Source organism: Salmo salar, chromosome ssa23, assembly GCF_905237065.1.
Source record: "Salmo salar chromosome ssa23, Ssal_v3.1, whole genome shotgun sequence".
In the NCBI taxonomy this organism is placed as follows: Eukaryota; Metazoa; Chordata; class Actinopteri; order Salmoniformes; family Salmonidae; genus Salmo; species Salmo salar.
In genome coordinates this window covers 52,024,845-52,041,751 of record NC_059464.1, presented here as the reverse complement: position 1 = coordinate 52,041,751, position 16,907 = coordinate 52,024,845, and the positions used below count along the sequence as shown (strand labels likewise).

At 42.9% G+C, this 16,907-nt stretch overlaps 1 protein-coding gene across 1 annotated transcript; it reads right to left on the bottom strand.

The window, feature by feature from the left end:
* Nucleotides 1–11,757: 11,757 nt before the first annotated feature.
* LOC106584844 (forkhead box protein B1-like) lies at nucleotides 11,758–14,522 on the bottom strand. The gene has a single exon (XM_014170445.2). It carries the CDS (start codon nucleotides 14,233–14,235, stop codon nucleotides 12,868–12,870), a length of 1,368 nt encoding a protein of 455 aa, XP_014025920.2. The 5' UTR covers nucleotides 14,236–14,522; the 3' UTR covers nucleotides 11,758–12,867.
* Between the last annotated feature and the right edge of the window lie 2,385 nt (nucleotides 14,523–16,907).

Sequence of the window (16,907 nt, the reverse complement as noted above, 5' to 3'; positions counted from 1 at the left end):
AACAGGTGTAGTAGACCTTACAGTGAAATGCTGAATACAACAGGTGTAGTAGACCTCACAGTGAAATGCTGAATACAACAGGTGTAGTAGACCTTACAGTGAAATGCTGAATACAACAGGTGTGGTAGACCTCACAGTGAAATGCTGAATACAACAGGTGTAGTAGACCTCACAGTGAAATGCTGAATACAACAGGTGTAGTAGACCTCACAGTGAAATGCTGAATACAACAGGTGTAGTAGACCTCACAGTGAAATGCTGAATACAACAGGTGTAGTAGACCTCACAGTGAAATGCTGAATACAACATGTGTAGTAGACCTTACAGTGAAATGCTGAATACAACAGGTGTAGTAGACCTCACAGTGAAATGCTGACTTACAAGCCCTTATCAAACAGGGCAGTTCAAGAAAGTGTTAATAAAATATTCACCAAATAAACAAAAGTCAAAAATAAAAAGTAACACAACAAAATAACAACAATGAGGCTATATACAGGTACCGATTCAACAGGTTAGTCGAGGTCATTTGTATAAGTAGGTAGAGGTGAAGTGACTATGCATAGACAATAAACAGCGAGTAGCAGCAGTGTACAAAACAAATGGAGGGGTGTCAATGTAAATAGTCCAGTGGCCATTTGATTAACTGTTCAGCAGTCTTATGGCTTGGGGGTAGAAGCTGTTATGGAGCTTTTCGGTCCTAGACTTGGCGCTCCAGTACCAATTGCTGGTGAATAATTACTGCAAAAATTATATTTTATACTGGTTATCATACAAATAATCATTAAAAGTATTTCTATAAGATAAGTAATTTATCTTTTTATTTTTTCAAGCCTAAACGCTCGACAATGTTTTTTTGTGTGTGTACTGCTTAACATTTAATTATGTGTTCTTTGTGTCACAGTAAAACAGGTGTTCTCTGGGTGTACGCTCTGTGGATTTGGAAACAATGGACCCCCCTTTTACTGTTACACAACGTCCAGATCATTTTGTACGGTACAATATGAATGTCAAATATGAAAAAAACTATTGGATTTAAGTTGATGGGCCACTCTGTTAGGGCAGCCAAATGAGCAGCAACGCTCCTCTGGGTGTAAACTCTGTGGATTTGGAAACTAAAAGTCCTGAGAAGAATGGAACCCCTTTTGCATGCAACATTATAATATGATTATTAATATTGTAATTACTATTATTATGAATTATGTTTTGTTATTTGTATTACTGTTGTTACCATGATCGGAGCGCCAAGTCTAGGTCCAAGAGGTTTCTCAACAGCTTCTACCCCCCCGAGCCATAAGACTCCTGAACATCTAATCAAATGTCTACCCAGACTATTTGCGGTTTGCAAACATATTTTTTTGCCTAAGCTCCGACTCCTGTATTTTTTGAGTCGTGTGCGACTCCTGTATTTTTGGAGTCAAGTCCGACTCCTGTATTTTTGGAGTCGAGTCCGACTCCTATATTTTTGGAGTCGAGTCCGACTCCTGTATTTTTGGAGTCGTGTCCGACTCCTGTATTTTTGGAGTCGAGTCCGACTCCTGTATTTTTGGAGTCGTGTCCGACTCCTATATTTTTGGAGTCGAGTCCGACTCCTGTATTTTTGGAGTCGAGTCCGACTCCTGTATTTTTTGAGTCGTGTCCGGCTCCTGTGGTTGGAGTCGAGTCTGACTCCTGTGGATGGAGTTGTAGGAATCGACTCTTGCTTGACTCCCAAAACACGCTGAAACGGATGCGCACACACGTACACACCACTTCCTTATTGCAGAGTCCTACTAGGAAGACTACGTCTGCATTCTAGAGACTATAGCTTTTGTGTCTTATGTACGCTGACGGCTCAACAGTAAACACGTCAGCTGCAACAACTACCAATAGGTTTAACATAGAGCTGCAGTCAGTTCTAGAATGGGTAACTACCAATAGGTTTAACATAGAGCTGCAGTCAGTTCTAGAATGGGTAACTACCAATAGGTTTAACATAGAGCTGCAGTCAGTTATAGAATGGGTAACTACCAATAGGTTTAACATAGAGCTACAGTCAGTTATAGAATGGGTAACTACCAATAGGTTTAACATAGAGCTGCAGTCAGTTCTAGAATGGGTAACTACCAATAGGTTTAACATAGAGCTGCAGTCAGTTCTAGAATGGGTAACTACCAATAGGTTTAACATAGAGCTGCAGTCAGTAATAGAATGGGTAACTACCAATAGGTTTAACATAGAGCTACAGTCAGTTATAGAATGGGTAACTACCAATAGGTTTAACATAGAGCTGCAGTCAGTTCTAGAATGGGTAACTACCAATAGGTTTAACATAGAGCTGCAGTCAGTTCTAGAATGGGTAACTACCAATAGGTTTAACATAGAGCTGCAGTCAGTTCTAGAATGGGTAACTACCAATAGGTTTAACATAGAGCTGCAGTCAGTTATAGAATGGGTAACTACCAATAGGTTTAACATAGAGCTGCAGTCAGTTCTAGAATGGGTAACTACCAATAGGTTTAACATAGAGCTGCAGTCAGTTCTAGAATGGGTAACTACCAATAGGTTTAACATAGAGCTACAGTCAGTTCTAGAATGGGTAACTACCAATAGGTTTAACATAGAGCTGCAGTCAGTTATAGAATGGGTAACTACCAATAGGTTTAACATAGAGCTGCAGTCAGTTCTAGAATGGGTAACTACCAATAGGTTTAACATAGAGCTGCAGTCAGTTCTAGAATGGGTAACTACCAATAGACTGGTGTTAAATGTCTCAAACTAAATGCATAATTTCTGGGACAAATCACTCGCTCAACGCTAAACCTCGTTTAGATCTATTATTGAGTAATGAGGTTATTGAGCAAGTTGAGGAGACTAAACTGCTTGGTGTCACCCTAGATAGCAAGCTGTCATGGTCAAAACATATAGACTCAATGGTTGCTAAAATGGGAAGAGGTCTGTCCATGAGAGCGCTTTGCTCTGCCTTCTTGACATCTCAGTCGACCAGACAGGTCCTACAGGCCCTAGTTTTGTCGCACCTGGACTACTGCCCAACTGTGTGGTCATGTGCGGAAAAGAAGGACCTAGGTAAATTGCAGTTGGTCCAGAACAAGGCAGCACGTATCACACACACACTACCGATCAACAGTTTGGGGTCACTTAGAAATGTCCTTGTTTTTGAAAGAAAAGCACATTTTTTTGTCCATTAAAATAACATCAAAATTATCAGAAATACAGTGTAGACATTGTTAATGTTGTAAATGACTATTGTAGCTGGAAACGGCTGATTTTTAATGGAATATCTACATAGGCGTACAGAGGCCCATTATCAGCAACCATCACTCCTGTGTTCCAGTGGCACGTTGTGTTAGTTAATCCAAGTTTATCATTTTAAAAGGCTAATTGATCATTACAAAACCCTTTTGCAATTATGTTAGCACAGCTGAAAACTGTTGTTCTGATTAAAGAAGCAATAAAACTGGCCTTCTTTAGACTAGTTGAGTATCTGGAGCATCAGCATTTGTGGGTTCATTTGCAGGCTCAAAATGGACAGAAACAAATAACTATCTTCTGAAACTTGTCAGTCTATTCTTGTTCTGAGTAATGAAGGCTATTCCATGCGAGAAATTGCCAAGAAATTGAAGATCTCGTACAACGCTGTGTACTACTCCCTTCACAGAACAGCGCAAACTGGCTCAAACCAGAATAGAAAGAGGAGTGGGAGGCCCCATTGATCATCCTTGAGATGTCTCTACAACTTGATTGGACACAGGTGGACACCTGTGGTAAATTCAATTAATTGGACATGATTTGGAAAGGCACACACCTGTCTATGTAAGGTCCCACACTTGACAGTGCATGTCAGAACGAAAACCAAGCCATGAGGTGGAAGGAACTGTCCGTAGAGCTCCGAGACAGGATTGAGTCAAGGTACAGATCTGGGGAAGGGTACCAAAACATTTCTGCTGCTTTGAAGGTCCCCAAGAACACAGTGACCTCCATCATTCTGAGCAGGGCCTTGGTCAGGGAGGTGACCAAGAACCCGATGGTCACTGATAGAGCTCCAGACATCCTCTGTGGAGATGGGAGAACCTTCCAGAAGGACACCCATCTCTGCAGCACTCCACCAATCAGGCCGTTATGGCACAGTGGCCAGATGGAAGCCACTCCTCAGTTAAAGGCACATGACAGCCCGTTTGGAGTTTGCCAAAAGGCACCTAAAGGACTCTCACAAGGTTCTCTGGTCTGATGAAACCAAGATTCAACTCTTTGGCCTGAACGCCAAGCATCACGTCTGGAGGAAAACTGGCACCATCCCTACGGTGGAGCATGATGGTGGCAGCATCATGCTGTGGGGATGGTTTTTAGCGGCAGACTGGGAGACTAGTCAGGATGAGGAAAAGACGAATGGAGCAAAGTACAGAGAGATCCTTGATGAAAACCTGCTCCAGAGCACTCAGGACCTCAGACTGGGGCAAACATTCACCTTCCAACAGGACGATGACCCGAAGCACACAGCCAAGACAACGCAGGAGTGGCTTCCGGACAAGTCTCTGAATGTCCTCGAGTGGCCCAGCCAGAGCCCAGACTTGAACCCGATCGAACATCTCTGGAGAGACCTGAAAATAGCTGTGCAGCAACGCTCCCCATCCAACCTGACAGAGCTTGAGAGGATCTGCAGAGAAGAATGGGAGACACTCCCCACATGTGCCAAGCTTGTAGCGTCATACCCAAGAACACTCAAGGATGTAATCGCTTCCAAAGGTGGTTCAACAAATTACCGAGTAAAGGGTCTGAATACTTATGTAAATGTGATATTTCATGTATTTAGTTTTTGCAAACAATGCTAAAAAACAGTTTTTGTGTAGATTGATGAGGGGAATTATTATTATTTTTTAATAAGGCTCTAACGTAACAAAATATGGAAAAAGTGAAGGGGTCTGAATACTTTCCGAATGCTCTGTGTGTATGCTATCTGTTGCTTGCACATTACAGATACAAACTGTTCTCTTATGTGATTGCTATCAGTTTTACAAAATACAATGTAAGTACAAATAGTTCACTGCAAATATAAACAAATTGTTGGTTTTAATACATTATAGGTACAGTACTGGACCAGAGCTACCCGGACAGAGATTGGTACTGGTACTTACTTAGTTTCCCAGTCAGACATTAGGGTTAGGTCTCCTAGCCGTTTCCTAGTTTCCCAGTCAGACATTAGGGTTAAGTCTCCTAGCCCGTTTCCTAGTTTCCCAATCAGACATTAGGGTTAGGGTTAGGTCTCCTAGCCCGTTTCCTAGTTTCCCAGTCAGACATTAGGGTTAGGGTTAGGTCTCCTAGCCCGTTTCCTAGTTTCCCAGTCAGACATTAGGGTTAGGTCTCCTAGCCCGTTTCCTAGTTTCCCAGTCAGACATTAGGGTTAGGGTTAGGTCTCCTAGCCCGTTTCCTAGTTTCCCAGTCAGACATTAGGGTTAGGTCTCCTAGCCCGTTTCCTAGTTTCCCAATCAGACATTAGGGTTAGGGTTAGGTCTCCTAGCCCGTTTCCTAGTTTCCCAGTCAGACATTAGGGTTAGGGTTAGGTCTCCTAGCCCGTTTCCTAGTTTCCCAGTCAGACATTAGGGTTAGGTCTCCTAGCCCGTTTCCTAGTTTCCCAGTCAGACATTAGGGTTAGGTCTCCTAGCCCGTTTCCTAGTTTCCCAGTCAGACATTAGGGTTAGGGTTAGGTCTCCTAGCCCGTTTCCTAGTTTCCCAGTCAGACATTAGGGTTAGGTCTCCTAGCCCGTTTCCTAGTTTCCCAGTCAGACATTAGGGTTAGGTCTCCTAGCCCGTTTCCTAGTTTCCCAATCAGACATTAGGGTTAGGGTTAGGTCTCCTAGCCCGTTTCCTAGTTTCCCAGTCTGACATTAGGGTTAGGGTTAGGTCTCCTAGCCCGTTTCCTAGTTTCCCAGTCAGACATTAGGGTTAGGGTTAGGTCTCCTAGCCCGTTTCCTAGTTTCCCAGTCAGACATTAGGGTTAGGTCTCCTAGCCCGTTTCCTAGTTTCCCAGTCAGACATTAGGGTTAGGTCTCCTAGCCCGTTTCCTAGTTTCCCAGTCAGACATTAGGGTTAGGGTTAGGTCTCCTAGCCCGTTTCCTAGTTTCCCAGTCAGACATTAGGGTTAGGGTTAGGTCTCCTAGCCCGTTTCCTAGTTTCCCAGTCAGACATTAGGGTTAGGTCTCCTAGCCCGTTTCCTAGTTTCCCAGTCAGACATTAGGGTTAGGTCTCCTAGCCCGTTTCCTAGTTTCCCAGTCAGACATTAGGGTTAGGGTTAGGTCTCCTAGCCCGTTTCCTAGTTTCCCAGTCAGACATTAGGGTTAGGTCTCCTAGCCCGTTTCCTAGTTTCCCAGTCAGACATTAGGGTTAGGGTTAGGTCTCCTAGCCCGTTTCCTAGTTTCCCAGTCAGACATTAGGGTTAGGTCTCCTAGCCCGTTTCCTAGTTTCCCAGTCAGACATTAGGGTTAGGTCTCCTAGCCCGTTTCCTAGTTTCCCAGTCAGACATTAGGGTTAGGGTTAGGTCTCCTAGCCCGTTTCCTAGTTTCCCAGTCAGACATTAGGGTTAGGTCTCCTAGCCCGTTTCCTAGTTTCCCAATCAGACATTAGGGTTAGGGTTAGGTCTCCTAGCCCGCTTCCTAGTTTCCCAGTCAGACATTAGGGTTAGGTCTCCTAGCCCGTTTCCTAGTTTCCCAGTCAGACATTAGGGTTAGGGTTAGGTCTCCTAGCCCGTTTCCTAGTTTCCCAGTCAGACATTAGGGTTAGGGTTAGGTCTCCTAGCCCGTTTCCTAGTTTCCCAGTCAGACATTAGGGTTAGGTCTCCTAGCCCGTTTCCTAGTTTCCCAGTCAGACATTAGGGTTAGGGTTAGGTCTCCTAGCCCGTTTCCTAGTTTCCCAGTCAGACATTAGGGTTAGGTCTCCTAGCCCGTTTCCTAGTTTCCCAGTCAGACATTAGGGTTAGGGTTAGGTCTCCTAGCCCGTTTCCTAGTTTCCCAGTCAGACATTAGGGTTAGGTCTCCTAGCCCGTTTCCTAGTTTCCCAGTCAGACATTTTTGTGAGAAATCAGTATTTTTGTCTCGTTGAAAAAAGGCTAAATCTGCATTGGTGTCCCAGTCAGAGTTTGTAATGTTTTGCTCTTTGAGCGAATGGAAAGGAGGAAGTAGCTAGGAGGCGGTATTCGAGCTGGTCAACTGGAGAAACGGATTTCTAGCATATTAAATACCGTAGAATTGCCCTGAAATGGGCTGTTGCTTAACAGCTCCTGATCTGCTCACATTCAGAATGAACTCATTTTAATATGAGCATAAGTTAACGTATAGGGTACTAGGGGGTAGCTAGTCCCTCCTAACAACAATGGGGTGCCAGTTACCCCGGTAGAAGATAATGGCAAAGGGTTTCACACGACTGGGTTAAAATCCATTTCATCAGTTTTATCTAGAAATTCTTTAGTAAGTAATACTTAAAAGCTAAGTCTAGTAAAAGCTAAGTCTAGCTGTCTTATTTTAATTATTTAAATAAAATATGGGGGGGGAAATGGTGTTGCATTAATATCAGCACTATGAGGAGATTTGATGTGAAGTCCCTCTTTTTAACTCACCTGCACATTCATTTTCTTTGTTCTTTCTTTGTTGTTCCTTTTCCATACAATCCATTACAACTGCACTAAATAATAAAAAGAGTTTCAATCCCAGACGTTTTTTAAATGACATTCAGGAGCAAAGTGTTTTCAAATGTTTTTAATTCATTAAAAAATATATATTCATTGGAATATAAAATTAGAATGGAATATAACTAATAACATTAAATAACATTGGAATATAACATTTGATAACAATAACTTAACTAATTAACTCACTTAACTAATTAACTCACTTAACTAATTAACTCACTTAACTAATTAACTCACTTAACTAATTAACTCACTTAACTAATTAACTCAGTGTAATATTGATGTGGCAACTCTCTTTTGCTCTGCTATTGCACAGTTTTAATTTGTACATAGGTCACAAATGAAGCTATACCCAGTCAAATTGGAGCCCACCTCCTGCACTGCTCACACCTAATCCAGTCCCCACCTGCGCCTGAAAAGCTCTCTCATAAAAACGTAGCTAGCTATCCAGCAATATGACATAAAATGCTGTGTAAAATATCTAAAAGGCTATAAAGTAACATTAACTGAAAGGCTATCAGTCACTAGTGGAAACATTTACAACTACAATTAAGTTGCCCCCAACACACTCATCCAACATATTTCTACTTTACTCAAAAATGATCTACATTTTTCTCTCTAAATAAGTGGATTATTTATCTAAATGTTTTCCTACTTCTATATTTATAAAACTATTATAGATCTAACGTCATTGGAATATATCTACAACTTTTGAAAATATACATTTTTTGGGGATTAATTTACAACAAAATCATTTTGTGGAAACATTTCCAAAACATGTTATGACACAGAGGACATTTTTTGAGCAAAAGCAGTGGCAGTCAGGGAAAGTGTTGGGAAAATAATTTGGTGGCATCTTTTGGTCTTTATTTTTATTTTAATTCACCTTTATTTAACCAGGTAGGCTAGTTGAGAACAAGTTCTCATTTACAACTGCGACCTGGCCAAGATAAAGCAAAGCAGTGCGACAAGACATGGGATGAACAAACGTACAGTCAATAATACAATAGAAAAGAATATATGTACAGAGCACAGATGTATATTTACAGTGTGTGCAAATGTAGAAGAGTAGGGAGGTAGGAAATAAATAGGCCCTAGAGGCGAAATAATTACAATTTAGCATTAATACTGGAGTGATAGATGTGCAGATGATGATGTGCAAGTAGAGATACTGGGGTGCAAAAGAGCAAGAGGGTAAGAAATTCCAGTCGTTCCAGTCATTGGCAGCAGAGAACTGGACGGAAAGGCGGCCAAAGGAAGTGTTGGCTTTAGGGGTGACCAGTGAGATATACCTGCTGGAGCGCTTGCTATGGGTGGGTGTTGCTATGGTGACCAGTGAGCTGAGATAAGGCGGGGCTTTACCAAGCAGAGACTTGTAGATAACCTGGAGACAGTGGTTTTCGCGACAAATATGTAGCGAGGACCAGCCAACGAGAGCGTACAGGTCGCAATGGTGGGTAGTATATGGGGCCTTGATGACAAAACGGATGGCACTGTGATAGACTGCATCCAGCTTGTTGAGTAGAGTGTTGGAAGCTATTTTGTAAATGACATCGCCGAAGTCGAGGATCGGTAGGATAGTCAGTTTTACGAGGGTATGTTTGGCTGCATGAGTGAAGGAGGCTTTGTCGCGAAATAGGAATCCGATTCTAGATTTAATTTTGGATTGGAGATGCTTAATGTGAGTCTGGAAGGAGAGTTTACAGTCTAACCAGACACCCAGGTATTTGTAGTTGTCCACATATTCTAAGTCAGAACCGTTCAGAGTAGTGATGCTAGTCGGGCGGGTGGGTGCGGGCAGCAATCGGTTGAAGAGCATGGATTTAGATTTACTTGCATTTAAAAGCAGTTGTATGGCATTGAAGATCATTTGGAGGTTTGTTAGCATAGTGTCCCTAGAAGCGCCAGATGTGTACAGAATGGTGTCGTCTGTGTAGAGTGAATTACGGGTGGGGCAGTTACCTCGGGGGGCTAGCTACCCCTTAGTACACCAAGACATAAGTGTACTACACTAGAACAGTTTGTATATAAATAGGAATATACACAATACTTATGAAATACTTGTCTATTTTACTCATTTAAATAGATTTAAAATGTTTAATAATCTACTTGGATTATTACATTGTGAAAAAAATAGACATGCAGAGATACATAAATCAATCAAATGTATTTATAAAGCCCTTTTTACATCAGCTGATATCTCAAAGTGCTGTACAGAAACCCAGCCTAAAACCCCAAACAGCAAGCAATGCAGGTGTAGAAGCACGGTGGCTAGGAAAAACTCCCTAGAAAGGCCAAAACCTAGGAAGAAACCTAGAGAGGAACCAGGCTATGAGGGATGGCTAGGAAAAACACCCTAGAAAGGCCAAAACCTAGGAAGAAACCTAGAGAGGAACCAGGCTATGGGGGGTGGCTAGGAAAAACTCCCTAGAAAGGCCAAAACCTAGGAAGAAACCTAGAGAGGAACCAGGCTATGAGGGATGGCTAGGAAAAACACCCTAGAAAGGCCAAAACCTAGGAAGAAACCTAGAGAGGAACCAGGCTATGGGGGGTGGCTAGGAAAAACTCCCTAGAAAGGCCAAAACCTAGGAAGAAACCTAGAGAGGCTAGGAATCCTGCCTCATACATCGCGTTGATAGGGCATCAAGAAAAGTTCACTTGTTATCGGCTTGCCACCTAATCCATAATATCAGTGTTGTAAAGGCTATGAGATGGTTTACTAAATAACCCTTAAAGTGAAACTTTAATTAACTGGTAGCAGTTATGTCAGTGCAAAACACTAAAACATTATGAGATTCTAAAATGTCTTAAATGACAGTTACGAGCTAAGCCTACTCTGTTTCTGATGGATTTTTTTTTTGGGGCGGGGGGGGGGAGTTCGAAGCAAAATCTCTTGTTGTTATAACTAAGTATTAGCCTGTTGGTGTTAATGTTTTTCTTCTCTATGTGTCTATTAGCGTGTCGCTGAATGAATGAGGCTGGTTGTCTGCGCTGTGACTATGGCAGTAACTCCATGCATTCTAAGCACCCGCATTCTGATTCAGCCGTTCCTCGGTTCTGGTCTCTGTTCATTCTGTTATGACTGCTCCTGTGGGTTCTGGTGTAGCCAACACACTGCACACAGCGTTCTGGTCTCTGTTCATTCTGTTATGACTGCTCCTGTGGGTTCTGGTGTAGCCAACACACTGCACACAGCGTTCTGGTCTCTGTTCATTCTGTTATGACTGCTCCTGTGGGTTCTGGTGTAGCCAACACACTGCACACAGCGTTCTGGTCTCTGTTCATTCTGTTATGACTGCTCCTGTGGGTTCTGGTGTAGCCAACACACTGCACACAGCGTTCTGGTCTCTGTTCATTCTGTTATGACTGCTCCTGTGGGTTCTGGTGTAGCCAACACACTGCACACAGCGTTCTGGTCTCTGTTCATTCTGTTATGACTGCTCCTGTGGGTTCTGGTGTAGCCAACACACTGCACACAGCGTTCTGGTCTCTGTTCATTCTGTTATGACTGCTCCTGTGGGTTCTGGTGTAGCCAACACACTGCACACAGCGTTCTGGTCTCTGTTCATTCTGTTATGACTGCTCCTGTGGGTTCTGGTGTAGCCAACACACTGCACACAGCGTTCTGGTCTCTGTTCATTCTGTTATGACTGCTCCTGTGGGTTCTGGTGTAGCCAACACACTGCACACAGCGTTCTGGTCTCTGTTCATTCTGTTATGACTGCTCCTGTGGGTTCTGGTGTAGCCAACACACTGCACACAGCGTTCTGGTCTCTGTTCATTCTGTTATGACTGCTCCTGTGGGTTCTGGTGTAGCCAACACACTGCACACAGCGTTCTGGTCTCTGATAAACACAGCAATATACCTTGAAATTAAATAGGTCTATTTGAACATGAATAGGCATTTGATGTAATACTAGTAATACTAGTAATAATAATAATAATAATAATAAATATTATTTTATTATAATGAACCTGTTATTATGTTGTTTGTCTGGAAGTCTTTTTTTAATAATAAATAACTGCATGATAACAGAATTATACCAGTTGTTAACCATCACAGAATACACCAACCATTACAGTAAAGTTTACACCATTTTAATGAGAAAATATTTCGATGACCATGTTTTTAATTCAATGCAGATTATATGCAAATGTTTAGAAAGCACGCATGCTGTCAGAAAAACACATCGTTTAGGGTTGAGCATGCTGTCTGAAAAACACATCGTTTAGGGTTGAGCATGCTGTCTGAAAAACACATCGTTTAGGGTTGAGCACGCTGTCCCTTTAACAGAGAAAAATCAACATTTACAGCATTTAATCCACTAGTCAACAGGGCTTTCAATTAAACGCTTCACAGAACAGCTTAAAAGTGCATTTTACAACATTGTCATATTAACATATTTGCAATTATTCACATTTATTCGCATATTTATTTTGCGTTTAGCAAGGACCCTAAAACCCTATACCTCCCTTAACGTTACTATTTCTTAAGATTGAAAAAAGTTTAATAATTCTGTCAGTGTTTTTTACAGAGATGGTTAAAAACAAATCTAATACATATTTGTTATTCGCACAGAAACCACCAATCCAGTATCAAAAATAACAATGTGTTAAAAACAATAGATCAATTCAGAGGTTCTTCTGCTCGACACACATTGTGTGGGTTGGGGTTGTAATGAAGTGTTTGTTGTCATCAGATATGTCGTTGTCTAACGAGTCAGATTGTAGTTCAGAGGGCTTTGCATTGTTCAGTTATAATCCCTATAATTAACTTCGAGGTCCTCGATAATAACTGCAATAATGCAGTAAAAAAGTCTGCCATGACCTACCCAATGTAACCATAGGGTGTCAGGTGCAATTAAAGTATTGGAAGTCCAGATACAAATGAAATAATGTTTGTTTTTTTAAGAAAAGGAAGTATCTCTCTCATTCTTCTGACTGAGACTCTGTTTGCAGTGCCTCACTCCGTTACAACTCGTACAAAACTGTAAACACAGATACTTTATAAGCTGAAGAGCGATATTTCCCTATATCTCTATTGGACCCATGTTATAAGACAATGAGCATTCAAAGCAAATACACAATGTAGGCTCTACGCTGCTACACGGAAACAAGAGTCACAATTAAACTAAGGAATTGGTCTGAACCTGCTGGTCTCATTCATAAAGAGTTCCGTATAGCTCTGGAGGTCAATGCACCACCACGGACTGCACTGTGGGGTTGGTGTGAGTCTCCCTGGGAGTGGTGGCTGCCTGCGGGGACATGGGGCTCAGAGACCGGTAAGAGTTGGAGAGGAAGGCGGGGATGTGGGGCGTCGGCCCCCCAGGGAGAGTCACCGGGGTCGGGGTGGGTTTGATGGGCACTGGGATGGCCGGGAGGGTCTGTCCTTCGTGACACATTGATTTAAGGGGCATGCCGAAGGCCCCATAGTCACCGCTCATTGAGATAGGAGAAACAGAGTCCACCATAGTGTTGTACATGTGAGGCCAGGCCGCAGTCAGCTGGTTGTGCAACGGGTAGCCTGCAGACATAGACTGACTCCCAGGCACCTTATACTCTCTGGCGATGATGTTCTCTATAGTAAATGGATGTTTAAAAGTTGATGGCTGTGACACTCCCACGTTAGAGCTGGAGACCTGAGGGAGGTGTGTGCTGGTGGCAGCCAGGGCGCTAAGCCTGAGCTTAGCCTGTTGTTGGAGGTAATGGGCCGCGTCAGACAGCTTGGACTGAGCCAGGTGCTCCTGCGCCGCCATCATCATCATCACTTTGAACCGTTTACGGCGCCGCAAGAAGCTCCCGTTCTCGAACATGTCCCCGCAGCTGGGGTGCAGAGCCCAGAAACTACCCTTCCCGGGCTGGTCCGGACGCCGCGGGATCTTGATGAAACAGTCGTTGAAGGACAGGTTGTGTCGTAAGGAGTTCTGCCACCGCTGGGTGTTCTCTCTGTAATAAGGGAACCTGTCCATGATGAACTTGTAGATCTCGCTGAGAGGGAGCATCTTCTCCGGGCAGGACTGGATGGCCATGGCGGTGAGGGAGATGTAGGAATAGGGAGGTTTCTGGTCGCTGTACGTATTCCTCCCTGGTCGCGGCATTGCCGACAGTGTTATTTCACCAAACTTCAAATAACTCGTTGCGCTTAGTTTGGCTCGGTGGTGAACACTTCTCAGCACTCTGCATGAAAATACATATTCTGCGTGTATAAAATGAAAAACACAGGAGTAGAGTTTAACGTTTGAAAGTTGCGGTATATCGATCCATTCTCCAGAACTCTGTGCTGCAGCTCTCTCTCTCTTCCTGGGAAAGTCAGTCTGGTTGTCTTGGCAGAGCTGTGAGCTGTGGTCTTTGACTTTAGTAAAGTAGCAGACAACTTTTCTCTCCGTGTTAAACTGAATGGAACGGATGTGATCTCTCCTTCTCATCCCGTCCTGATGAGCTAAGTAGCAGCTACACTTCCATGTCCTCCTCTCACTGCCGTGTGATAGTAGTGGGTGGTGGTTACAGCAGCTGGACCCCCCCCACCCATCCAGAACAGCTCCTCTAATGTGACACCTCATATCACATCACAATCACTCACGGAGGAGCGTGTTTACACGCAATAAATGGGCCAATAGACACCTTGGGCCAACAGAAATCTTTTTCCATCTGAAGATAGTACAAAGGGTAAAAAGGCTCAGGCCCCTGAATTGAACCGTGATGGCACTAGGTAGCTAACAGAGTGGAGGTATTCTCTAACCTTTCCCTCAGTGGGCTTAAAGTCGTCAATTCACACTACAATTAGAGCTACTGAGCTATGGGATGTTTGACATGGAAATTGGCTGCCATTATCACTGTGGGTTGTGATAATGTTTCATGACATCACTTCCCCTTTGTTTTGGATGCTGCTGTCAATGTCGACAGTTCTGTAAGTCACTTTGGATGTTAAAAACCTTCTGCTAAATGACCATAATATTGCTCTTTACAACAACAAAAAAATATGTTTTACAATTCGAAGACGTGTATTGTATTTCTGTTCGTCTATAAATGTATTCGTTCTGATCATCGGGAATCAATTCATTCAGGCGGGTGTGTAAAGGGTTACATTGGTGAGTAATGCCGTTTAAAACCGAAACTGTACATATTTCCACCCACAATCAGACAGGAAAATTATCGTTTTAAATTAGCAAACACACTTAGCACTTGCAAATATAACTAATGAATTATTATATTGCTATTAAATGTTGCATCCATTTAATTAATGCACTATAAATAAAATCATCATCTCAATATGCCATAGATTTACGCAATTATGCTTCACTGAACCACAAAATAAACACCATCATTGATTTATAGTAATTAATGAATAAACCTAAAATGTTATGAAACTTGAACCTGCCTCAACTCACTCCATTTTCCTGCATGTCCAGGACATGCGAGGAGATGCAGTGTGGTCTATTTGAAAACGGATAAGTATTTCCACAAAGCAACGAAAGCGGGTTTAAACTGAAACTTCACAAGGCAAGTGACTTTAGTATTTGTAAAACAAATTCGAAAAGTACTTCAGAAATGCAAATAAAGCCTTTGACTTAACCTGGTGAAAACGGTATAAAAGAGTTAAGTCAATGATATGTTTGTAAATTATATAACTTTGAGACATGGCCATTCAAACTATTTGCCAGGCACACCACGGAGCACGTTTCCGGTTGCCGGGTTCCCATTGCCAGGGACCACACACGCGCACGCGGATTTTGTGATAATTTATGCTAATGAGGCTCCATAAATCCACAATAAAGTCCATCATCAGACTGACGGATTAGCAATAGCATCCGGTCTGGAAGGAAGACTATGGTCACACTTATGGGCCTGTAGACTACTGTAGGAAATGGACAACTCGAGGAAACTATGGTTATAAAACGATCGTCTCGCAAGTTGTTAATAAAAGTACCAACCAAACTGTTAGGTTTCCTTGGTTGCCACAGAAAAATAGACTTTAGGAAGTCAGTTCCACGCTGCGCATGGAAGCAGCTTTTTCATTTCCATGGGGTTTTATTCCGCGTGAAGAGCTTCTTTTAACTTGTCATTCCTCTATTGGCGATCGGCAGAAAGGAGTGTGATCTGTCTGGGAGCAGTGGAGCCCCAGGTCCATGAGGATCCTTTATAACAACAGTATTCACACATAAACCTGCCACTCTGATTTCCTGACACATCTTTCACTGGTCTTCCTCTTTATCTTCCCCACTGAGAGGTGATCAAATTAACAACAGTCTTTTTGTCCCCGAGGTTCCCCTGAAATATAATGGATTGAAACCGTTTTTTTATGTTATTTTATTTTTAACCACAAATCCAGACCTATAACACAATTGACACATTGATATTTGGCTGGCTATAATATGAAATGTTACGCATTCTAATTCCAGACATATTGTAAGCTCTAAAGTGGACACTCACTCGACAGGCTAAGCATTCTGGGATGTTATCACAGTTTACTATGATCACAAAGACACAGTAGAAACCTGAAGGACGACCACTCCAACCAGACCACATATCTCCACCCCAATCAGACCACACATCTCCACCCCAACCAGACCACATATCTCCACCCCAATCAGACCACATATCTCCACCCCAATCAGACCACATATCTCCACCCCAATCAGACCACATATCTCCACCCCAATCAGACCACATATCTCCACCCCCATCAGACCACATATCTCCACCCCAATCAGACCACATACCTCCACCCCAAACAGACCACATATCTCCACCCCAATCAGACCACATATCTCCACCCCCATCAGACCACATATCTCCACCCCAATCAGACCACATATCTCCACCCCAATCAGACCACATACCTCCACCCCAATCTGACCACATATCTCCACCCCAACCAGACCACATATCTCCACCCCAATCAGACCACATATCTCCACCCCAATCAGACCACATATCTCCACCCCAATCAGACCACATACCTCCACCCCAATCAGACCACATATCTCCACCCCAATCAGACCACATATCTCCACCCCAATCTGACCACATATCTCCACCCCAATCAGACCACATATCTCCACCCCAATCTGACCACATATCTCCACCCCAATCAGACCACATACCTCCACCCCAATCAGACCACATACCTCCACCCCAATCAGACCACATACACTACATGACCATAAGTATGTGGACACCTGCTAGTCGAACTTTCATTCCAAAATCATGGCCATTATTATGAAGTTGGTCC

Bases quoted from the DNA above. Each gene is read 5' to 3' on its own strand.
- LOC106584844 (XM_014170445.2), bottom strand. From the start codon at position 14,235: ATGAGGTGTCACATTAGAGGAGCTGTTCTGGATGGGTGGGGGGGGTCC.